General features: G+C 40.2%; 2 protein-coding genes across 2 annotated transcripts in view; both read left to right on the top strand.

The window, feature by feature from the left end:
• Window positions 1-2,005: 2,005 nt before the first annotated feature.
• MRPS6 (mitochondrial ribosomal protein S6) overlaps window positions 2,006-24,359 on the top strand; it is a 38,814-nt gene continuing 16,460 nt past the window's right edge. Inside the window, exon 1 of the mRNA XM_060234291.1 lies at window positions 2,006-2,426. Coding sequence (XP_060090274.1) covers window positions 2,382-2,426 — 45 coding nt within the window. The 5' untranslated portion in view covers window positions 2,006-2,381. The remainder of the gene's footprint in view (window positions 2,427-24,359) is intronic.
• SLC5A3 (solute carrier family 5 member 3) lies at window positions 11,112-13,571 on the top strand. Its single transcript, XM_060234290.1, has one exon. The coding sequence runs from the start codon at window positions 11,405-11,407 to the stop codon at window positions 13,547-13,549; it is 2,145 nt and encodes a 714-aa protein (XP_060090273.1). The 5' UTR covers window positions 11,112-11,404; the 3' UTR covers window positions 13,550-13,571.

The following is a 24,359-nucleotide window of genomic DNA, read 5'->3' as shown; positions in this document are numbered from 1 at the left end:
ATTATTGTTCCAAATAACAATTTTCCTTCTCCCTTCTCCATGGAAACTAGTTGAAAACAGAAGCATACCTGATATGCCAGGAAGAGTGGCCAAAGACCTCCAGGGAAAAGGGAAGGAATGGAAAGGTATAAAGTCAACACACAGCAATTCTGAAGGGTCAAGTATAGAGTTAACTTGAGATGCCAGTCTTTACACATATTTGTATGTTTTTAGTTTCCAAGGTGACATAACTGATCCATGCCAACATAATTGCTGTTCTGGGGACAACTTCAGGAGAAAAAGGACTTTACAAACTGGATTTGGAAAACATAGCACCATCTTACAATCTTAAAGTTAATAATTATGCCATCTTAATATTTTGAAATGGCAACAGTAGTTGTTTATCTAGAAGCTTAAAGGGTGCTCTGGAAGCAATTCAGGTAAGTGTATGGGGAAAGCATATTTCAGCATTTTGGCACTTCTGTGTATGCTGTGACCACTTAAGACATACATTTTATGGAACACTGCCACCTTTTTATAAGCAAAACACTTGTATAGACTGGTAATCAGGATTCTGGTGTCTTATGAGCCACTATGGCATAGTGGTTAGTGTCAGATATGAAGGTCCAAATAGCTGTTGTGCCATGAAAACTCACTAGGTGAGTTTTCAGCCTAACGTATCTCACAAGGTTGTTAGTGTGAGGATATGGTGGGGGAAGAGAGAACAAAGTGATAAGCTGCTTTGGGTCCCAGTTACAGAGAATAGTGGGATATACATTTTAAAAATAAGTCATCATCATAGTTATGGAACTGAAATGGATGAAGGGAGCACATGTAAATGCATATAAGAAAACAATCCTAAGCATGTCTACTTAAAATTCTGCTCAGATCTGTCCAACTGGGCTTATTCTGGGAAAAGTGTTATTACGATTGCACTGTAAGAGAAATAAAGTGTGCAAATGTTCAAAGCACAGAATACCTGCAGCCGCTCCTTGAATGTAATTTTATATGCTGTTTGAAGTGCATATAATATGGAAGCTAATGTCTGGTACAACGTAGGTATTGTGGCCTGTTGGATCCTAAGATGCTCACAGAAAGGTGACACATAACACATTTTAAATAAATGTTATGTGCTTAATTGGATATTTGGAAACATTTTGTGGTTGAGATTTACTGGCATTATCAGTACCACTGACTATAGTGTATGCCATGGACATGCAGAGAAAATATACAAGCCATTTAGATATTTGTCATTATTCAAGACAACAAAGTTTGATCCAGATGTTACAAATTTTCCCCCTGGAACATATTGGAAATGTATGTATGGTGCTTATTGTGAGGGTATTCTATTCATGGTTGTCAGGAAGTTGCCAATCTGTCCATAGTGTAGTGACTGTATCAACCAATTGTCCTTTGGGGGCATGGTGGTTTTGTAACTTTTCATATATTTTTCTAGCATACCTTTGTCCTAATTTCTTTGTTACAGATGGCAGTGCTGGAAAAGGTGTGGCAGCTTCTCTGGTAAATGGGGAACCAAGTTCTATAGATGCTCATCCTCCTATCACTTATTGTGGGAATGGCCGAGGCACTGGTGTTTGCTTGTAGGCACATCCTTTTCTCTGTGAGTTCTCTAGTGCAGGACCTTTAGGAGGATGCAGGTATTTCTAGACGCTTCTAAGCCCGGGAAGCTCGGGCGAGTAGAAGTCTAGCACTGTCGACGTTAAGACAGTTCCCAGTTCTGATTCGTCTTTCTGTCTGTGGGCGTTTTGAACATGCTTGGATACCTCCAGTATCATAAACTGCCAGTGTAACACTGGAGAGGCGGTTCTGCACAGGCAAGGGCTCGTTTGCCGGTGCCTTCCCATGTGTGGCCTCGAGAGGGAGGGGAGTAGCAAAGCGTTGGGGAGGAGGGCGGCTCTGTGGAAATTTCCACTTCTTGCGGTAGTAGTTGCAGCCCCAGAAAAATCCAGAAAGGCGGGCTGGGCATGACTACGGGAAGAGGAGGCGGCGCTCGGAGCCCAGTTTTCGCGCGCGGCGTCCTGCCACCTCCCTCCATACGGAAAAGCGTCGGCTGAAGATCGCTCCCCTCTTCCGCCGCCGCCCGCTCGCAGCGAAGAGGAGCTGAGCGGGAAGAGCCCACTTGGCTTAGGCAGAAAAGGGAGGGGGGGCGGCGGCGAGGGAAGGCGCAAAGCAGCCGAGGCGCCTGACGAGAGCAAAAGGGGCGGCCCCAGGCCGTGTGTGCTGCTGCCGGCGCCTTTTAAACAGCGACACACGCCCGTTGACTCCTTGTGTGTCCAGAAGCCTGGAAGTGGGACGGGTGGGCGCCGCAGTCATCTCCCTCCGCCCCTCTTGCACAGCCGCCGCTTTCTCCTCGTTCAGGATCCCGAGCCCCGTCTCAAAGGATGCCTCGCTACGAGCTGGCTTTGATCCTGAAAGCCATGCAAAGGGTGAGTGAGTGAATGTGCGCATGAGGGAGGCCCTCGTCCTGCTCCCTGTCCTCGTCTCCTTCCTCTCGGCGGCTCCTGCCCCTGCCTTTCCTCGCTCCTGCGGTCTCCAGGACTTCTCCCGCCCCCTCCCACCTTTCCTCGCCGGTGGGCCGCCCCGGCTTCGCTTCTCGCCATTCCTCTGCTTGTTGGGTTGATCCCTCTTCCCCTTCGGGGTGCCCTTCCGTTTTCACCGCTGTCGTTTGGCGCTGGAAGGACTCTTTGCTGTCCTCTTTCCTTTTGTAAGGATGGGAAGCAACTATTGGAAGAAGAGCTTTCTGGACTCTGAGGGCACCATCCTGCGACTTCAGAAGCCGCCTTTCGCTTCCCTCAACATCTAAAGGGCACATGTGTCAAAAGACGCGGGCTTCTTAGTTTATAAAGAAGGTCATCTACTTAATTTGTGTCTTTGCTTTCGCACTCGTCTATGCGGGTGCCCGATAAGCCGTGTAACATAAAGGGCCCCCAACCTCGTGAAGGAGCTTCCTTCCATGCTCTCTTCCCGGTTTGGCTGTGTCGATAGCTGACTGGCCGGCCTGTCTGCCGCCTTTGCTTGCCGCTGCTGCGCATCAGTTACTGTATTTATCCGAAAGAAAGATGACCTGCAATCTCAGGCGATTCTCCTTTTAAAAAGTTATACAGCAAATGGGTTTTTATTACTGTACATGACTCTAATTGGTATGTGAATTTAAGACAGACACTCTTTTTTGACGACTTATGTGAAGGGGGAAAGTCTCATCTTCCTTTCAGGTGAACAGGTACGGTAATTTCTGTGTTGCTGTTGAAAGTTATAAGGATTTGCAAGAGATGCTGGAATATGTTATTGACAGATCACCCCTTTAATCCTCTATGGAGGATTGGATTTCCAGTAATTGGCAAACACAGATTTTATCATTGTCTATAGGGAAGAGTTTTGATAGGGCTGTGTGTAGCAGGGAATTTTCCTGAACATTTTCTGCCATTGTTTACACTCATTGAGATATTCCACTAATGGTGATGTTGGAAAGTAGAAAGCAGGCCCATTGTTCCACTCCTGTAGCATGTGAGTGTAAATAGTGGTATGTTAAAATTCTAGCAACTGTGGCTGCTGTGTGCTCTTGGGTGTCTTAATGCTGTTAAAAATCACTTGTAGTGGGAAGTAGTCTCTTGAAAATTCTTCAGACTAGCTTAATGTGTACTCATAACACAGGCAATTGATGGACATTGTAAGGATTGCCCTGTGTTCTGACAGAATTGTAGAAAGCCTGTAGTTGTGCTTATGGAAATCTTAGGAACATTTTCCTGGGAGTCAGCCCAATTTAATAAACCTGAGTATGATTCTGAATAGACCTGTTTAGGATTTCTCTGTAAGAATAGTTGAGCTATTCAAGTTAGAAATTACAGTCTTGAATATTTTATTCCCAGCTGAATGACCATATATATGTGTTGTGGATTTTTTTTTTAACATACTGTCATAATTATTGGAATGTTTGGTCCCCTACTTCTCTGCTTGTTCTGTGTATCAGCATGTTTCCATTAATTTTATATCTGATTTCCCTGCCTCATCCTCTCAGAAGTTTCTACATGTGAGAACAGTAATCAGTAATATTTCAAGCACGATTTAGAGTACGGTGGCCTCAAAAAAACTCTGATACTCTGAAACCTGTAATTTCTGAAGTATGAAAAAGTTGTCATTCACATACTACATCTGATTTATTTTCAAAGTAATCATATCTGGCAGAAAACTTAAAAGCTATTAAACTGCCAGTGCTAACCATCTTCCTGTACAGCAGCTTGTGGGATTTTTGGATCAGAGTCCAGGGGTCGTGTTAAGATTCCCTCATTGGAGATTTGTGAATGAATATATGTGAAGTTGTAAGCAGGTATGAAAATTCTGGGTCCCCATTGGGAGAAAAAGCCCATGGCTGAATGGACCTGCTCTGGCCTGCAGCCCTTTTTACCCGGCTCTTAGGCCTTTCTCTGTCTTCGTTAACCACCACCTGACCCTTGCAGGAATTACCCACTGGGAGAGTGTGGACTCCCAACTTCTCTTCCAAGTTCTGAGGCCTTGCCATTGTATCTTATGCTACCCAGCACCTGGTCACCACAGGGACAGTTAAGAGCGTTGTGCAGGCCAGACACGGGGACAGTTAACTGGCCCTCATTTTAAAATATCATGTCCAAGATAGAGAAGGACTGTGTGGTACAAAGAACCACTACCAGTATCTAAAGTATAAAGTATTAATTAAAAATAAAAAGCTCACAAGCATACTTTTCATGTACAGCACCAGACTGTGTAAGGGATTAAAAAAGAAATGGGTAGAATACAATTCCTCTGTCCCTCTCTCTGTACATGCCCTATCAGATGTTGAAATATATGACAGGCTCCTTAGCTTTGGAAGTTGCAGATCTATACAGAGTTTGCATTAACTTGAAGCTTTCTCCAGCTCTTGAGGCCAATGATGGCTAACAACTGCCTCCTTCAGACCTCAGTTAAGAGTTCTTTCTGCTCTGCTAGACTTATTATCCGATGAGGATTCATCCATGTTACCTGAATTTTATCACCTTTCCTTTCCCCACCCACTAACCAGGTCAGGCCATGTCAGTGAAGCTTTTCCTGAAGTCTCTAGAATTTTCCTTCCTGGAGCCTCTCTAGTATTTAATTCCTCCAAATCTCTGTTCCCTGCTTGGGGCAGGGGTAGTCCTAACTATCCCATTGTTTAGACCTATTAGCATTTGTGTGAAGGTGGGCTGAGGTAAGCCTGGAAAGCAATTGAACTGATTTCTTCTCTTTCTTCTGGTTCTCTGCCCATATAGAAAAAGAAAAAAAAACTTTTAAAACTCACAATAAAACTTGCTTTAAACCTCCAAAGGAAAAAAAGGCATTTCTTCACAAGCCCCACATGTGAATGCATGCTTAAGATTGGGTTTGATTATTTGCCAGTAACTTCAGGGTTATTTCTAAGAGTCCCCCATGAGTATTACACCATTTCACTCTAATTTCTTTAGAGATGTAGGCATAGTTGATGAAGTGCCATAAGTGGTCCCTGTGATTCATATAAATTCTGGGTTGATATACTTGGAACAATTGGTGTAAAGTTTTATTTTTATTACTACCAATACCCAACATGGTTGTAAAGCAGACAGATTCATAGTATTTGCTCACTCATGGCTAAGAGGTGAGTTTAGCCTCTGATGAGTATTTTAGCTTGTATCCAGAACCTTTTTAGGATTAAGTTGTTTAATTCCATTGGCACTCCCTTTGAAGTAAAAATGCTTTTAAAAGGCTTGAGATGTCAGCCTTCATTGTTCCTCTGGGTAATAGACAGGAGAGGAGAGGGTGACAGCAGTTTTAAGGCAGAAAAAAACACACCATTATCTGTCTAGAGCACACAAGACTGCTTATGTGACCCACTGACTCAAATGTCTAATATAAAGTTAAACATCTCAAATGATTTGGGAGCTTAGAAACAATTTTATATATATGCAGTGCATGACATGGGGAAAAGAAGTTGGATAAAAAATGTGTGATTTTAAAGCAACTAAAATAGTTTTTAAATCTGTCTTTAAAAGGGATTGTTTTTGAGGTAAATGATTGAAAAGATAGATTTAATTAAGACACATAGCTCAAAGATAATTAACATGGAATAGAGATTGTAAATTTTGATTCTATAGTGTCAGGTGATATATATTCATAACATTTAAGAAAAGTTTTGTAGATGAATTTAAATAGGATTAGGATCCACACTTATGGGCTCCCACAAGTTTCTGTACAGATTTTTTAGGTTAACATTTCTACCTAATAGAACTGAGTGCTCAGTCTAAAATATGCCACACAGAGATGCTTAGTTTTATAGTTCTCAAACTGTGGATTAAATGCTTGTTAACAGTAATTTAAAAAATACATAGACAAATAATAAACAACAAATAATAATAAACATGACAAATAATAAACAACAAGATAGGCATGCAAACCCTGCAGCAAAGAAATGCAAGGCCTACTTGCTTGAATAAAAAATCAGTGTGAGAAGTTATGTAGGAAAATGTGATAAAGTTGAAGGGTTTTTTTTTTTTACGTGATTTAAATCAAACCCACCATGAAAATAAAACAAAAGATGTAAACCATGATTATGAAGCTATAGTAAAAAACTACAGGATTAATGGCCTAAAATGTCATATATGAGGGGTGGCCAATGGTAGCTCTCCAGATGTTTTTTGCCTACAACTCCCATCAGCCCCAGCCAGCATGGCCAATGGCTGGGGATGATGGGAATTGCAGGCAAAAAACATCTGGAGAGCTACCGTTGGCCACCCCTGTATATGTTCATTCCTTATACTTAACTGCACCATAGCAAGAAAATGTATGTACTGTTAGGTGCTATTGTTTGTGTTTTGGCATTTATAAGTCAGAACTAGGGCATCCTTGGAATGTAAAAAGTCAGTACTATTGATGAACAAAGCATTTTGTTTATAATATTCTTTTGGATTCACTACTTAGGATTAGGACAAAGTGCTTTGTAGTAGCTGCAAGATGGTTTGTTAATGGGTAGACAAAGTTGTTTTGTTTTTTTGAGATCTGCCACCTGATGTTAGTTGCAGCTTGTCAGTGTTGATGAAACGTATGAAGAAAATTGCAAGTGACAGTCCTCACAGGCACTGAGTAATATTTAAAAGTTAGTTATCATACAGTGTTAGCATGTTGTGCCTGAATCCTAAAAGTTTGTTCTGAAGATATACTAAAATTATTTGTGGCATCTGTATCTGCATTAAAAGTTAATATTGCTGATCAATAGCTGTTTACTTCCAGTCAAGAGTAAGCGCCAACGAAAAGCAATTTAAATTACCTGGTTTATTTGTAATGGTAATGTTGAAAAGATGTTGCCTCTGTCGCTATGGGAGAATATTTGATAGCAACTATTCACTGACGGCGTTAGTGTATAAATAATTTGTTGCACAGGTAAAATTACCTCTATGGGAATCTTATCTAGAGTAATTGTTTACTTTAATTGAATTCTTGTTTGGCTTATTTGGAGGCCAAATTCTTTTATGTGACAATTAATAATGGATATGTCATGCTGCAAGACTGGGATGGTTAGGAGGTAGACCATGACGGATTACTGACTGATTTCTGGATGTTGGTTTGCTGGGATTATTACAAAGAATGCAGAACTATGGCTGAGAAACAGTATTTAAATAAAATGTATTCCCGCACACAAACACACAAATGTATTCCCGCACACAAACATTGTAATATGTAGTGTTAAATAAGGTTTTATATATGTTGCCATGTGCTTACATTTGCTATTCGTTGGACAACATGATTTTCCCATTACGGTTGTAGCTGTTTTAATTGATTTAGGCTGCAGTCCAAAGGACACTTACCTGGGAGTAAGCCCCACTGAATAACATGGTACTCACTTTTGAGTAGACCTGCTTAGGGTTTGTCCCTTGAATTGGTCTCAAGTGTTACTGAACACATTTAACAACTTTCTGCTGTGTTCTTACTTACAACAAATATATTCAGGAATGACCACTGAATTTTCTTGAGCATCATAGAATTTAACATTTGCAGGTATTACATTTGTACATTGATCTGTTTGCTCCAGAGAATGTAAATCCTTGTGTAGAATTCCCTGTGTGTATTCCCCGTATTATGCATGTAAGGGGGAATAGCCAGAAACTGGGGTGGGATAGCCAGAAACTGATATTGCACTGTGGCCACAGATATATCTGTGCTATATTGGCATGCCGTCTCCACAACCTTTAATTGTTGTCTAAAGCTTTTTGCTGCCCTTTGAGATGTTCTGAGTCACTCCAGATCATCTCACTGTTTGCTTCTCTTCCCTGTGTGTACCTTCAACTGCCTATTGCAGTAATGCTGCCCTGAAATGGATTTATATGCTTACACATCTTTAGGTGAAGGAAGGGATGATGTTATAAGCAGAGGTGGAATTCTAGCAGGAGCTCCTTTGCATATTAGGCCATATCCCCTGATGTAGCCAATCCTCCAAGAGCTTACTAAAAGGAGCCTTGTAAGCTCCTGGAGGATTGGCTACATCAGGGCATGTTGCCCAATAGTCAAAGGAGCTCCTGCTAGAATTCCACTCCTGGTTATAAGCAATTCCCAGACTCAGGGCATGAGCTTTTTGGATTTCTAGTGAGTGGGAGCATTGTCCTAAACGCAAGGGGGAATGGAATTTCAGCTACTTAAATTTGTTTCTTACATAAAAGATAGTGTATGTTCTGTACCTGATTTGAGAACATTATGAGCTAAGACTTAACTTAATGGTTAAGCTTGAGTTCATATCTATTTGTATTCTTCTGTATGGTCTGCTACTCTGCTTTATTCATTGCTGCTCCTTTCTTTTGCACATGCTTAAATTCTTTTCTTCTGCTTGGCTTCCTCATCCCACATACTTTCACCCTGTATCCCTTTTGCACATTGCCTCCGCCTCTTTTACACTTGTTAATGAGTTTGTGTGTCTTTTGTGTTCATAGTTTGGTTTTGTGTTACTAGAAAAATGTGTTCCCTGACCTTTAAATGAAGGGGTGAGGAGAAAGACACAGCTTTCTAAAGTTGCTATACTGAGAAATATTCTGGATAAAATGTCTCCCTATCCTATCCAAGTACACAAAGGACTATAAACTGATAGGGTTAAATATTGTGTGTGTGTGCACACATGTATATATGTATGTACAGGTAGGAGAAGGCTAGAACTGAATAGATGATTGAAGTAGACTAGGCTAAACTGCAGCTTTGCCTGTATTAGAAAGGGTTGTAAATGTAGTGTCTTTAAATATTGAACCACAGCTGATGGATTTGCATTTAGTGCCATAGAATATGACAGCCTAGGCCAGGGGTGGCCAAACTGTGGCTCTTTCACACATATTGTGTGGCTCTCGAACCCCCAGTGCCTCATTGGCTGGCTTGGAGAAGTAATTTCTCTCTTTAAATCACTTCTTCAAGCCAGCTGGCGGCTTGAAGAATGCATTTAAAGTTGCTTTCTTTCCACCTCCTTCCTCCCTTTCTTCCTTGTCTTGCAGCTCTCAAACATCTGATGTTTATTCTATGTGGCTCTTTCATTAAGCAAGTTTGGCCACCCCTAGCCTAAACTTGCATATAAATTCTGTAGCTTTTGTCTGGTCTTTCCTACACCAGTTTGGTGTAGTGGTTAAGTGTCTGGACTCTTATCTGGGAGAACCGGGTTTGATTCCCCACCCCTCCACTTGCACCTGCTGGCATGGCCTTGGGTCAGCCATAGCTCTGGCAGAGGTTGTCCTTGAAAGGGCAGCTGCTGTGAGAGCCCTCTCCAGCCCCACCCACCTCACAGGGTGTCTGTTGTGGGGGAGGAAGGTAAAGGAGATTGTGAGCCGCTCTGAGACTCTTTGGAGTGGAGGGCGGGATATAAATCCAATATCATCATCTTCTTCTTCTTCTTCTTCTTCTTCTTCTTCTTCTTCTTCTTCTTCTTCTTCTTCTTCTTCTTCTTCTTCTTCTTCTTCTTCTTCTTCTTCTTCTTCTTCTTCTTCTTCTTCTTCTTCTTCTTCTTCTTCTTCTTCTTCTTCTTCTTCTTCTTCTTCTTCTTCTTCTTCTTCTTCTTCTTCTTCTTCTTCTCCTTCTCCTTTTCTCCCTATTGCTTAATTGCAGACCCACCTATCTCTTCTTGAGGTATGTCAGTATGTTGAGTCCAAAATAGGAGAAACTGTATGTACTGTACTGTATACAGTATGCCTCTACTGTATACAGTCCTTAGCAGCGTGGTGTGGGGGGTTCATCTCTTTTACTGAGCTAGGGGAGTTGGGGAGAAGTATAGAACTGATATATGCCCTAGTCAGAGCCAATAAAAATTGTTACTGTGTGTGCCATAACTTGGTCACACATTTTACTGTTTCTGATGCTAAAGTCTGTCTTGGGTAGTTGTATACTTTCTGTTTAGTTGCCCGAGGCCCTGCTATCATCATTTCTAGTTTCCCTCCATGCACCATTGTACCATCTGACTTCCCATGGCCTGCTGGATTTTCTCTACTTTGTCAGCACTACAGTTGAATAAATGCAGTACAGTTTCTCACTCCAGGCTTTAAAGTAGAGATGTAAATTGTGGGGGAGGGGGAAAATACACCATGTAGCTGCCATGTGGGGTTACATTTCTCTGTTTAGGGGCAACTTAGTAGTGGTCAAAATTTAGAGAAGTCAGTGAAGGCAGTTGGTGAGAACACAATTGTGTAGTTTGCAACTGAGTTCTTGCCATGTATTTTGGCATCTATCTTACATTTTCTAATGACTTTGAATTGTATAGTGATACAATTTAAACTGTATATTTGAATGAATTGTAAACTTAATATGTTCAAATATGACCAGAATAAAAGCTTGACAATGTCTGTGTTTTGGTTGAAGTTTTTTGTTTGTTTGTTTGTTTTAACCAGAAGGATCTTGTTGCTGCAAGTCAGGCTTCTTATTCAAAATAAACAACTGTCCTTGTAGCTTGTTAGTGAACCCTGATCACTGTTTTGAAATACATTTCTTCTCATGCAAAATGCTGCCTAAAATTCAAAAGGGAAGAAAGTCTCTAGTCAACTACTTGCTATGACAGAATTCATTTTTTTCTGATAATTAGTGAAATTCTTCTCTAATAAAATCTTTATCTTTTGTCTTTGCTGCCTTGCAGGGTTGGTACAGTAGGCCTCACTAGACTTAGCTGCAACTAAGAATTTCTCCTACATCAACAAAGTTAATGGTGATGCTCTTGTGGATTATCGAATAAAAGTGCGCGCTAAGTATTTAAGAAGCGGAGAAAACAAATTTGTCTTCTCAAAGTTTGTACCACAACTACTGCCATCAAGACAGCAAACCAATGGACAAAGAATTTGATCCACAGTATTTGTAAAAGTAAACTGATTGGTGTTACTAAAGCTTAAGGTCTGTGACCTGGACTTGAACATTGGGAATTACTTTATTTACAAAGATGAGGGCGGCTTTGGAAACAGCAGACATTGCCATTGTGGTGTTGTATTTTGTGCTTGTCCTGTGCATAGGCTTTTTTGCCATGTGGAAATACAATCGAAGCACTGTAAGTGGGTACTTCCTGGCAGGACGATCTATGACATGGGTGGCGATTGGTGCTTCCTTGTTTGTGAGCAACATTGGGAGTGAACACTTCATTGGGCTTGCAGGATCTGGAGCAGCAAGTGGATTTGCAGTAGGGGCATGGGAGTTCAACGCCTTAATGCTTTTGCAGTTCTTAGGATGGATCTTCGTTCCTGTCTACATACGATCTGGAGTATACACCATGCCAGAGTACTTGTTCAAACGTTTTGGAGGGCATAGAATTCAATTATACTTTGCAGTGTTGTCTCTGATTCTATATATTTTCACCAAACTTTCAGTAGACTTGTATTCAGGTGCATTGTTTATTCAAGAATCTCTAGGCTGGAATCTTTATTTGTCAGTTATACTGTTGATTGGAATGACTGCATTGCTGACAGTGACTGGGGGTCTTGTTGCAGTTATCTATACAGACACTGTTCAGGCTTTGCTTATGATTATTGGTGCCCTCACGCTTATGATCATAAGTATTACAGAAGTTGGTGGGTTCGAAGAAGTTAAAAGAAGGTACATGTTAGCATCACCAAATATTACATCAATCATGCTGACATACAATCTTTCAAATACAAATTCCTGTCATGTTGACCCAAAGCCTGATTCACTTAAAATGTTGCGGGAACCAACTGACGAAGACATTCCTTGGCCTGGGTTCCTTTTGGGACAGACTCCAGCCTCTGTATGGTACTGGTGTGCAGACCAAGTCATTGTTCAGAGGGTTTTAGCAGCAAAAAATATTTCTCATGCCAAAGGCTCTACCCTAATGGCAGGCTTTCTAAAGCTTTTGCCAATGTTCATTATAGTTGTTCCAGGTATGATATCACGAATACTGTTTGCTGATGATATTGCATGTATTAATCCAGAACATTGCATGCAAGTTTGTGGAAGCAGAGCTGGATGCTCTAACATTGCCTATCCACGTTTGGTTATGAAGCTTGTTCCTGTTGGTCTGCGAGGACTTATGATGGCTGTCATGATTGCTGCATTAATGAGTGATTTGGATTCTATATTTAACAGTGCCAGTACTATATTCACACTTGATGTCTACAAACTCCTCATACGCAAGAATGCATCGTCTAAAGAACTGATGGTTGTAGGAAGGATGTTTGTTGCTTTCATGGTAGTTATAAGCATTGCTTGGGTCCCAATAATTGTGGAAATGCAAGGAGGCCAAATGTATCTCTATATTCAAGAGGTAGCAGACTATTTGACCCCACCAGTGGCTGCTCTGTTCCTTTTGGGCATATTTTGGAAGCGCTGCAATGAGCAAGGCGCCTTCTATGGTGGAATAGCTGGATTTGTCCTGGGAGCTATACGACTGATACTTGCATTTATCTATCGTGTTCCTGAATGTGACCAACCTGATACTAGGCCAGTCTTCATCAAAAGTATTCATTACATGTATGTTGCTACTGCATTGTTCTGGATCACTGGAATTGTGGCTATAGTTGTAAGCCTTCTTACAGCACCACCTTCAAAGGAACAAATCAGGACAACCACATACTGGTCTGTGAAAAACAGGACTGTAAAGGAAAGCATTTCAGCAGAGGATTCATTCAAAGCACAAGAGAAGACCATCTTAAAATACGAGACTCCTAATCATATCTCTTCAAATGGTAAATCTGAAGAAAATGTTAAAAGTGATCAGCCTGAAAATATCAACCTTCTAATTACTTGCACAGATGACATCAATCCAGTGATTTCTGTGAGTAGCTCTGAAGTTGAGACACCAGTAGATTGCTATTCTAATGGGCAAGCAGCTCTTATGGGTGAAAAGAAGACTGAGGAAGAAGCTGAAAGTAGTGACAAACGCTGGAAATTAATAAATTGGTTCTGTGGCTTTAAAAGTAAAAATATGAACAAAAGAGGTAACCATGATAAGGAAGAAGAAGAGACTGTTTGTCTACAAATGCTGGAAGAGCCTCCAAAAGTTAAATTACTACTAAATACTGGACTAGTCTGTGTGTGCTCAATTGGAATATTCATGTTTGTTTATTTCTCTTTGTGAGTGAATGAGGAGTTTAAGGGCATGGTCAAATACAAATAGTCCTTGGAAAAATATTTATCTATATCTTATGCGTGTGTCTGTCTGTCATCCATCTCAGGCATCTTTTACACTATTAATGTCAGCCAAATTATTTTTCAACCAATATGAGAAAGCTGCTGCTATAGTGCAGAATGTTGAGGGATTTACTGTGCCATCCTAAACAGAGGTGCAGCCTTCTAATTCCATTGAAGTCTGTGGGCTTAGAATGGTGTAATTCTGCTTAGAACAGCACTGTTGGTTGGTACAGTACTAAATGGTGGATTTTAAGATACCAAAGTAAAAAGAAATCTGTAGTTTTTGGAGGTGGGATGTGAAAGTACTCAGTCAAAAGTTAAGCAAAAGTAACAGTTGTGTTGATATTACAATGTAACTCTTCAAGAATGTTTAAAGTAAGAAGAATGTTTTAGAATATTTTGAATGCCAGATGTCATGTCCTGGATTATTCAAATTATTTTTTTCTTCATTTGTATTCTTCAAACACCAGGTATAATAGTGTTTTCAACAAATCAGCATATTTTACATGATTTTTATCTGATCTCTTGGTATTTCAAATGGCCTGAAGATCTGCATGGCAGAATCCTAAAATTGCTTCTCCTTTCTAGATAACTTTTTAAAAAAGTTCTTTTACTCTTGCTTTCTTGTATTTGATGTCCAAGTTGCAATGAATAATAGCAGAACATCTACATATGGATCTGGTCCAGAAATCTGATGTCATCAAAATGTTGATGACATCCCATTCTACTTCTCATCAGAATTAGCTGGATAAGGGATGTTCTGACCAAGAGCTTGAAAATGGCAATAGGATGGATGAAGAATTGAGTGGATCTCAGTCCATACAAGACTGAGATGATTCTAGGTGGTGAGGGAAGGGAGATTGAGAGGGAAGATGGACTTTAGTATTTTCTTCATAAATGCATATTGAAACAAAATATACTTTTAGATATGGGGCTCCAGATATTGGAATTTGTCCGTTATTATTCACTTGTTCTACAGTACAGACTCTAAGAGAGAACAATTTAGCAACCCTTCACAAAACTAGCCACATAAATCTTTTAATAAGTCTGTGTTAAAAGGTCTTTTCCACATTAACAGCCATATAGTGATTTTTCTAAAATTGTTTAGAGATGTGGAATAACAGAGTAGCACAACTCCATGTCAGATGACAATGAGTTTGTACTGGAAGGCGGAAAATGAATTTTGTATGCCTTTTTTGCTTTTAAAAACTTGGGGTTTTTTCTTGGCTGATGGATAATAGCCATGTTCAAATAGTTGTATATAGAAGGAAATGGATGCACCTTTTGACCCTGCTGCCACTTCTGTGGATTTGGAGGGGCATATAAGACCAAGGTGTCATGCATATACAAGTGTGTATGCTGTTGGGGCATTGCTTACTATAACATTTGTGGTCATGTGGAAGAACCTACATACAAATTTATCAGACCTTCCACTTATACAGAGGTCAGAGGTGAGGTCTGTGGACACTGCCTTGCTTCCCTCTCTGGCCATTCAGTGTGTGCACATGATCAAATATATGAACATGGCTATAGAGGGAGACTAAAATGTCTTGCATATACTTCTTAAAAAGCACCTTCTGGTGCCAAGAAGCCTTTATGCTTTTTTGAGGTCCGGAAATGTGTTTAAGATTGTGCTCCATTTTTTTGGAAAAGGTGTATTTTTGTGAGGTATAGTAATGAGATCTGAGAGGTCTCAAATCTGATTATTAAAAAGTGCTTTTTCCTGTTAATTACACCCCCAAATACTCAGCCCAGAGCCAGGCTCTTGGAGTAGCTTACAATGTTATAGAATAAGTAATGGTCAAACTGGGAAAGCATTATTGGTAGTGTTGCTATCCTTAATCATGTTACTATGAGAGAAATCACGGTGCTTCAGCAGAATCCCTTGGTTAGTAAGGTAACACTTGTTATTAACTGGTAGTAGAATATGATAAAAGATGCAGGTAAAGAACCTTATTTAGCTTTGTAATGTTATGAGCAGAATGCCCTGTAACACCAGAGAAATTTCATAGCAAGTAATGACAAACTGAGAGATTCCCTGGTATACTAGGCCAAGGCTCCTACTTTAACCAGTGACTTTCCAGGACTAAAGGGAGTGAATGAGATCTGTCAGCTTGGGGAAAGGTCACTAAGTTGAATGGCTGTTGCTGTGCTATGCTGGCACTTGCAGAAATGACTGTGTTGAATGCATTGCTAGCTGTTCTGTGCAGGTGGGCTAGCTCAGGGATCCTTTGTATGGCTCCCACCCTTTGCTGTTCCCCTAGATGCCTTGTATAAACTAAGCCATGTTTCAGGCCTTACTGCCACAGTAAAATAGCAATGTCCAATACTCCCTCTGTCTTAATCCCAATTATCTTAATACTTACGCAGTATTGTGAATGTATGGCATAATTTATTTTGATTGGTTTTATGTTGACTCTTCATGCAATATTGCCATAGTTCAAGTGACATTACTCTGCATATACACCTCAATATTGGTTCATTTGACAGTTCAGACAGCAGCACAGAACTTGGCCAAAGTCCAAGGAAGAAAACTGCCTGCTAGTTGACGTATATCGATCTTCAAAAATTGGCTTTCTCCAGTAATCTGTACTGGTCTTGTGTGGCCTACAGTATTATCTGTCTAATAAGGCAACTTCTATTGGTTTTCTTGGAATATATTTACCTCCATTTGCCTTTGAGTGGGGATTGCCAGGTTCTAACCCAGAATCTCTGCCAATAATTTAACTTGTCAAAAGTAGTTAGGGAATGCATCAGTGGGCCCACTCTAGTTCAGATTACCACAGCAGTTGGGGAAAATATGGGGTGGCATAGTATATTGCTAGAATGATAGGGAGAGAGGAACTGTTTCTACATACCATTGTGTGGTGCACAAGGGTGATGAGCATCATCTCTATGATGCAACATGGCAATCATATTTCTTGCCGTTGATTTGTCTAGTAGAAAAATATTTGAAGTGTAATTTATGGGGTATCCCATGATTCAGTCCTCCAATGGCTGCAAAAACCATATTTAATTGGGCTTCCTGTATGTCTTCACTTCTACTATTTCTTTACTATGTCTACTGAATATTCCTCCTAGAATACATTGTAATTATGCTTTTTTCTTAAAGTAAGAAAGTGTGTGGTAGCTTGTTACAGTGCCTTTTAGTAGCAAAATATAACCTTGTTAGGTTAGTGCATCTCATCTGTGATGAAATTACTTCCATGGCTCTTTACATGTCTACCTATGCCATGAAGGAGCATTTCTATTTTTCTAGATAACTTCTTTGTGTCTTCTCTAGTCTTTTAAGACTAAAGCCTATTTCACAGCAGGTTGTAGCTTAAGCTAAATAGTAATGCTTATTGCTCGGTAGTGATGATTTGTTTTGCTTTCAAAGAAGATCTGGGTATGTAGAATAAATAATAACAAATACACTTTATTCTTCAGAAGATCTGGTTACGTAGAATAAATAATAACAAATACACTTTATTCTTCAGAAAATTTTCTCCAGATTTCTGTTTGTATAGCCCTCTGATATATAATTCGTCTGAACAGTGCTAAGTATAACTTCTAAAATCCCCTTAAGAGAAATGGTTCAGCAGCATAATTGTTTTGCTTCCTAACCATAGAAGTTTATATAACTTTGTTAGTGGGACCCTATTTATTGTCAGTTTTCTAAGTGGAAGCTGTTTTAGTAGTAAATGTTCATAAACGTATAAACTGTAAAATCTTTGCTCCTTTTCTTTATCCTTCCAACATTTCTTTCAGGTTGCAACTGATTTATGGTGACCCCATAGGGTTTTCAAGACAAGAGACATTGAGAGGTGGTTTCCTTGCCTCTACATAGTGACCCTGGACTCTTAAATCGCGAAATATAGATTGGTTTCATTCCATACTATTCCATAAATATGCTTCTTGGTCTTGTGATTTTTAGTGTAGATAGAAGACACCACTCATAGTAGTGTTTATTAAGATTCTTTTTTCTGTAAGAGGCACACTGTAAAGGGACTATTTCCTATAAACTGCTACTGACTCATAGGACTTAAGCTTTTGGTGTCAGCCCCTCTATCAGTGGCTATAGCCTAGGTTCAGGACCATGGAAAAATTCTAACAATGGACCTTTTAGTTTTGTAGGAGTTCATTCTGGACTTCTGTGGCAATTTATTGCCTTGCACATGAATGTGACACTTGATTAAGACTAATTCAGACATTCATAGCTTTTAAATGATGTTAGATTCAGGTGGGTAGCTGTGTTGGTCGGAAGCAATAGAATACAAACAATTCTGTGTTTGTATCTGAAGAAGTGTACATGCACACAAAAGCTTATTCGTTGTTGTTCAGTTGCACAATTGAGTCCAACTCTTTGCGACCCCATGGACAAAGTCACGCCAGGCCGTCCTGTCTTCTACCACCCTCTGAAGTCTGCTCAAAAGCTTATACCCAGAATTAAACCTCATTGGTTTTAAAGTGCTACTGGACTCAATTTTGGTTTAAAATAATGTGTATCTTTTTTTAATTGCATATTTAAATGGGCAAGATAATAATAGCTTTATTTTGTAAAGTATGAGGCCTTTTTTTTTCTTGCACTGTAGTCAGAGAAGATATAGTTCTCTGTGTTGGGAAGATATTTAAAAAATTCCCTTTCTTACCAAAGCTTGGTTTTTTGTTTTTAAAAATGAAGAAGGCTACATGTGTCTGTGTATTCTCTTCTGTTTCTTCTCCTTTCTCTTTTTTTAGCTGTTGTGGAAAACAGAGGATGGTACTTTTGTGTCTCATTCATCTGGGGTACTTTCGTGTCTCAATCACCTGACTAGTGTAAAAATTTCCCCAAAGAAGGAAAGGGATATGGGATGGGCTATCACTGATAAAAGTCCTTGTAAGTCAGAGAAGTTTGGCTGTATAAGTCTTACAGATATATTTTAAACCTTTAAATTATGATTCATTGGGGTTATGTTGGTATAGTATGTTGTAATATTTCTTAATGTATACATAGACGTTGGAAACATTGGCATCACAAGTATAGTTTTTTAAAAGGGAAATCTTAAAACATGCCTATGTATTTAAAATGCAAATATTCATTGTTTATTCAGTATATTGTATGTTCTGTGCCCTTAAAAGTAAATGTTTTGAAAATAAAGCTAACACTGTTACATGTAATGTTCAAAATCAAAGATGCGTAAAATGTTCTAAGAGAAATGGCTTGTGTCTAACTTGATATTTTTTCCAGTGTGCTTTTAATTAGCTATAGGTTAAACAGTAGCTCTAGAATACAAGTAGTTATACTTAGGATTTTTTACTTTCACTGTGAGAAATCACTTGGCATAACATCTCTTCCCCTCCCCCATAGAACAGGTTTTTGTTTTGAAAAAAACACAACTTTTTGGATGTTTGGTTTAAAACCAATAATTTATTTCTGTTCTGATGATATCCAGTCTAATGTGTTATGTAGTGACATCTGGTGACACTTTCCCCATGATATTTATCAGCTTCACTGGGCAAAGTCGGACACTGAGTAAAGATGATGAAGATATATGACAATACTGAGTGTCACACTTTTCAATGAGGATATAAAAATAGTTGCTGTGCAAAAATGTTAGTAGTCTTCTTCAGGAAGAAAGCAAATCCTTTTCTAATATTGCTAGAGAAATTCTTGTTTTTCATCTTATTTTTAAGTACAGTATCAATGTGATGCTGCTTTTTACCTTGTACCTTTTGATATAAGTATTCTAAATGTTTTTAGATATGTGAAATGTTTTCCTTTTGTTCTTGTGTTTCTGCAGCTTTTATATAAAAGATAATTAAATGACCTGCTCTTTTTCTGTTCTTTTTTTTAAAGAGACATTTAATAGATAAAAAGATATTACTGACCAAAAATGAATGATATTGTGCAGCATGTCAAAAAAATTTCAGTGCTACCCAAACTCTGGAAATAATTTTTTATCCAATTTGGTTCCAGAGTTTTCGGTCACTTTTTAAAAATGTCCATGATTGGAGAAGGAGATCTATGTGAAACTTAGTAGGAATATAGATCTAGAAATGTTAAGTAATACCTTAATCATATATTACTACTATCCAACGACTATTCAATTTGTCATAGAATTGTTTAATGCAGTGTATCAAATATTGCTATAAATGGCTTTGAAGTAAATTCTGATGAAAAACTCAGTTCTCATTCCTCACCCTGTGTATACTGTATTTATATTGTTTACTTCTTTCATTAGTTTTCAAACTAAAACTCTTATTAGAGTATTTTGATAAATTAAAACTGTTTCTTGCAGTTTACATTACTTTAGAACATTTTGTCCTGTTGAAGTTACTGTATGTTTAAAAACTTATGTACAAAGTTCCAATAAAAATACAAAAACATGTACAAGTAGTTTTGCTGTTTTTGAAATACAGTATCAAGTGAAGTTGCATGTGCCAATGTCTCATCTTTTATGTTATTAGTAGTATTTTTTAATTGTAGAGGTTTCTAATGACACATATCTTACGTAGTACGTGTCAGATAAACTTAACTTTGGGGATGCTTCACACTTCAGCCTGTTTATAAAGGAACCAGTGTGCATTCCTGATACTAATCTGCAAAAAAGTGAGGGTCTCTTCCTGCATTAGTAACTGTATAATTGAGGCTTGAGAATCCATTTTATCTGCCCCATGTTTCTTACAGACAAGGTTTTGCTGCAGACCTCACATTTATTCCTGGCACTAGTAGCTTTCAGCAACTGCACTATCATTTTAAATCATTTTGATTCTAGTTTTCTCCCTCCGTGAAACCTTAAGTGGCTCATTTAAAAGTTGAAGGAGAAAGTCACAACAATCTACAACAAACAATAGCTTAACAATCCATACATTAATTTAGCAGGAGCTGAAGAACATAGCCACTAACCACCTTCAAAAGTCCTCTTGTGAAACTCTGAATAATTTGCTGATGGGTTCCCACCTCACAAAAATCAGGAACTCCATTCCATAGGGTAGGCTTTCCAACCCCTCCCTCCCCGCCCTGGCAAGGAACCCACGGATTGGCAGCCTCCTCCCCCGCTCTCCAAAAATCCAGAAGCGGGGGGGGGGGGGGGGAGGGAGAAACGGCACAAATTTTGGTGCCACTCGCTCTGGGCCCGTGAGAGAAAAGGACATGCGTGTAGGCTTCCCAATCCCCAGGTTCCAGCCGGGGATCCCCCGTTTTTACAGGCTTCTCCCCGCCCCCAGCCAGCTGGCCAGTGGGGGAAGCCCCACCCCCACAGTCATCATGTAGTTGTAGAGCTCCTGCAGGTTTAGAAACCTGCAAACTGATCAGTTTGTAAAATGTGTGCCTTTAAGGCTGCGCAGGAAACAGGAAGGGCTTCATTGGAAAGGGTCAGTAATAGTTTCCATGGAGAACGGCCCCTTCCTTTCTTTTGCTTTCTTTTTCACAGCGAGTAAAGTTCTGCAGTAAGTATTTGTGTGTGAGAGAGGGAGGGGGCAGGGGATCCCCTGGTTTAGAGGCCCTCCCCCCCTTTAGAAAGTGTGGGGGGAGGGAAATGTCTACTGGGCACTCTATTATTCCCTATGGAGAACGCTTCCCATAGGGAATAATAGGGAATTGATCCGTGGGTATTGGGGGCTCTGGGGGGGCTATTTTTTGAGGTAGAGGCACCAAATTTTTAGTATAGCATCTAGTGCCTCTCCCCAAAATACCCCCCAAAGTTTCAAAACGATTGGACCAGAGGTTCCAATTCTATGAGCCCCAAAAGATGGTGCCCCTATCCTTAATTATTTCCTATGGAAGAAAGGCATTTAAAAAGGTGTGCTGTCCCTTTAAATGTGATGGCCAGAACTCCCTTGGAGTTCAATTATGCTTGTCACACCCTTGTTCCTGGCTCCACCCCCAAAGTCTCCTGGCTCCGCCCCCAAAGTCACCAGATTTTTCTTTAATTGGACTTGGCAACCCTACCATAGGGACAGCCCTGTAGCCAGAAAATTTTGCGTGGAGGGGCCTCAGAGATAAAAAAAAAAAATTGTGTGGAGGAGCCCTGCAGGGCATGGCTGCTTCTTCTCTAGAGCCGCCCACCCAGACCCAGCTCTCTCTCACACTCTCTCTCTCTGGCTGCCGCTCTCTTGCTCTTCCTCATCGCTGTTGCTCTCCCACTTTCTCGCTGCTGCTCTCTCATTCTTCCCCTCACTGTCCCCCTCAACACAGTGAAGGGAGGAAGAAAATATAGTCAGAGTAAGCTGGATAGGTGGTTGAAAGGGTTAAGAGTATTTTGGCAGCTAGTATATTTGGTGGTAGCAGATCTCCTCTGCATGGAAAGTGGAGCATGGCAAGGAGATTAGTGAGAAAATTCTCTTGCCTTGGTGGCTGCCTGTTTGCCTATGTGAAGATTAACCACTCCCAAAGCAACTGAAGTGTGAACCTTCCTGTAAAGTATGGGTTTGATATACACAAACATTGAGGGGCTTGGGGCTAAACTGGAAACAATAGTATACACGTGGGCAAAATACTCTAGGTTTTTATGCTGACAGATGCAACAGGATCCCCTATCACACCATTAGCAGGCTGGTTGAGGACAAATCACTAACAAAATTGCTACTATGCTAATATAATCCTCAACATGGCCAAATTGATGGATGCTTAAATCTGAAGTCTGGAGAAGTGGGCAAGACAAATGTTCCTACAAACCTGAAAAAAGTTTCCAGAAATACATTGAATTTAACACCCCCCCCCCCCCAAATAATAGAAGTAGCACCTGTAGCTTCTTTCACTGGCCTTTATGGGAATTACTAGGCAACCACAACAGTATTTCTCACCCTCAAGGCTGGATTTCTGTCAATGAAATGGAAGGGGGACAGTCACCCCACAAAAGCCAGTGTTAGGTATTGTCTAGTGTTTCAGACTAGGATCTGGGGGACCCATGTTCAAACCGCTGCTCTACCGTGGAAGCCTTCTGAGTGATCTTGGGCCAGTTACACATTGTCAGCCTATTCTCTGAGGTTCTTGTGAGAATAAAATGGAGAATGATGTAAGCTGCTTTGGAGAGAGAAGTTAGGTGTAAATGAAGTGAAAAATTAATATAACAAGATGGAGGGGGGCAGAAAAGGGTAAGTTGGTTACTAGGTGGGAAGGGGAGAAGAAAGCAGGGAAAGGTGAGGATAATGAGGTTGCTAGGAGGAGGGAAAGGAAATTGTGTGGAGAAAGGGATACAGGGCCTGTGTTGCAGGAAGGCTTCTTAGCCTGGACGAACTTGTGTGTAAAGTGATGTGAGGTCGAAGCCAATTTGTGACTCCTTTGGGGTTTTCCAGGCAAGAAATGTTCAGAAGTGGTTTGCCATTGCCTGCCTCTGCAGAGCCACCTGGACTTCCTTGGCAGTCTTCCATCCAGCTACTAACCAAGGACAGTCCCATTTAGCTTCCATGTTCTGATGAGATCAGGCTAGTCTGGGCCATCCAGGTCAGTCAGGGCTCGAGAAACTTACTCCAGCCTAAATTTGGGAACCTGCTGTCTTCAAACTTCAAAAAAAGTAAAGGAAAATAATTAGTGTCAACATAACATCTAAACTACACTAATCACATATTTTGTTTCAAGTATTTGTTGCTGTGATGTGTTTTATGGAAAAATTAATTTTGATAAAAGTTTTTAACCCTAAATAGTGTTCCCTGATTTAACAAGTTTGTTTTGACTTTTATTTAAAAGGTAAAGGTAGTCCCCTGTGCAAGCACCAGTCGTTTTCGACTCTGGGGTGATGTTGCTTTCACAACGTTTTCACGGCAGACTTTTTACGGGGTGGCTTGGCATTTCCTTCTCCAGTCATTTACACTTTCCCCCCAGCAAGCTGGGTACTCATTTTACTGACCTTGGAAGGATGGAAGACTGAGTCAACCTGGAGCCGGCTACCTGAACCAGCTTCCACTGGGATTGAACTCAGGTTGTGAGCAGAGGGCTCCGACTGCAGTACTGCAGCTTTACCACTCTGCGCCATGGGGCTTTTATTCAGTAAGCAAGTTTAAAGAGTAACCCATGTTAATTTTATGTCTCAACAGCAACAGCAGCTTGAAACAAAATATGTGATTAGTGTAGTTTAGAAGTCAAAATAAACTTATTAAATTAGGTAACAATATTTAGGGTTAAAAACTTTTATCAAAATTAATTTTTCCATAAAACACATCACTGCTAAATTGGATATTTATTCAAAGTATCATTGTTTCTACTTTGCCCCCAAACTGCTTCTTGTACTGAGAAGTAGTGCCTGCTTTCATACCACTTAATATACACATGTGCATAAACAAATTGCAGCAATTTCAGTGCATTTAATAAACGGATGCTTTGTGAGCCTCTAAGCATATAATATTGGAGAGTGAGAATTTTGGACCATTTTACTCAATAAATTTTGCCAAGTTAATGCCCTGTACCAAAGACGTCAAACATATGACCCATGGGATAGAACTGGTCCATCCAGCACTCTTACCTGGCCCACAAGCAACATGTGTGTGTGTGGTCAAAGCTGTCAAGAAACAGAAAGGAAATGGCTAGGAAGTAGGACTAATAAGCTGAAGTAAAATAGGGGGAATGGGAGCAAAGGCATAAAAAGAGGAAGCATGGTGCTTTTGCCCTTCCACCTTCTCTGACTGCATCTCAGCAAGGACTGGTGAAGTCACTACATAGGGGATGGATCTGAGTGGCTAGCACTCCCACCACTTCAGCAACCAGCTTCGTGTTTTTAAAATGGTGAGCATGAGAGCAGGCAGAGCAGCAATTTGCCAACAAGGGGATGGGACCAGAAGGGAAGAGGGGAGGAGGAGGG

This window comes from Heteronotia binoei, chromosome 3, assembly GCF_032191835.1.
Source record: "Heteronotia binoei isolate CCM8104 ecotype False Entrance Well chromosome 3, APGP_CSIRO_Hbin_v1, whole genome shotgun sequence".
NCBI lineage: Eukaryota > Metazoa > Chordata > Lepidosauria > Squamata > Gekkonidae > Heteronotia > Heteronotia binoei.
This window is presented reverse-complemented; position numbering and strand designations above follow the sequence as displayed.

Bases quoted from the DNA above. Each gene is read 5' to 3' on its own strand.
- SLC5A3 (XM_060234290.1), top strand. From the start codon at position 11,405: ATGAGGGCGGCTTTGGAAACAGCAGACATTGCCATTGTGGTGTTGTAT.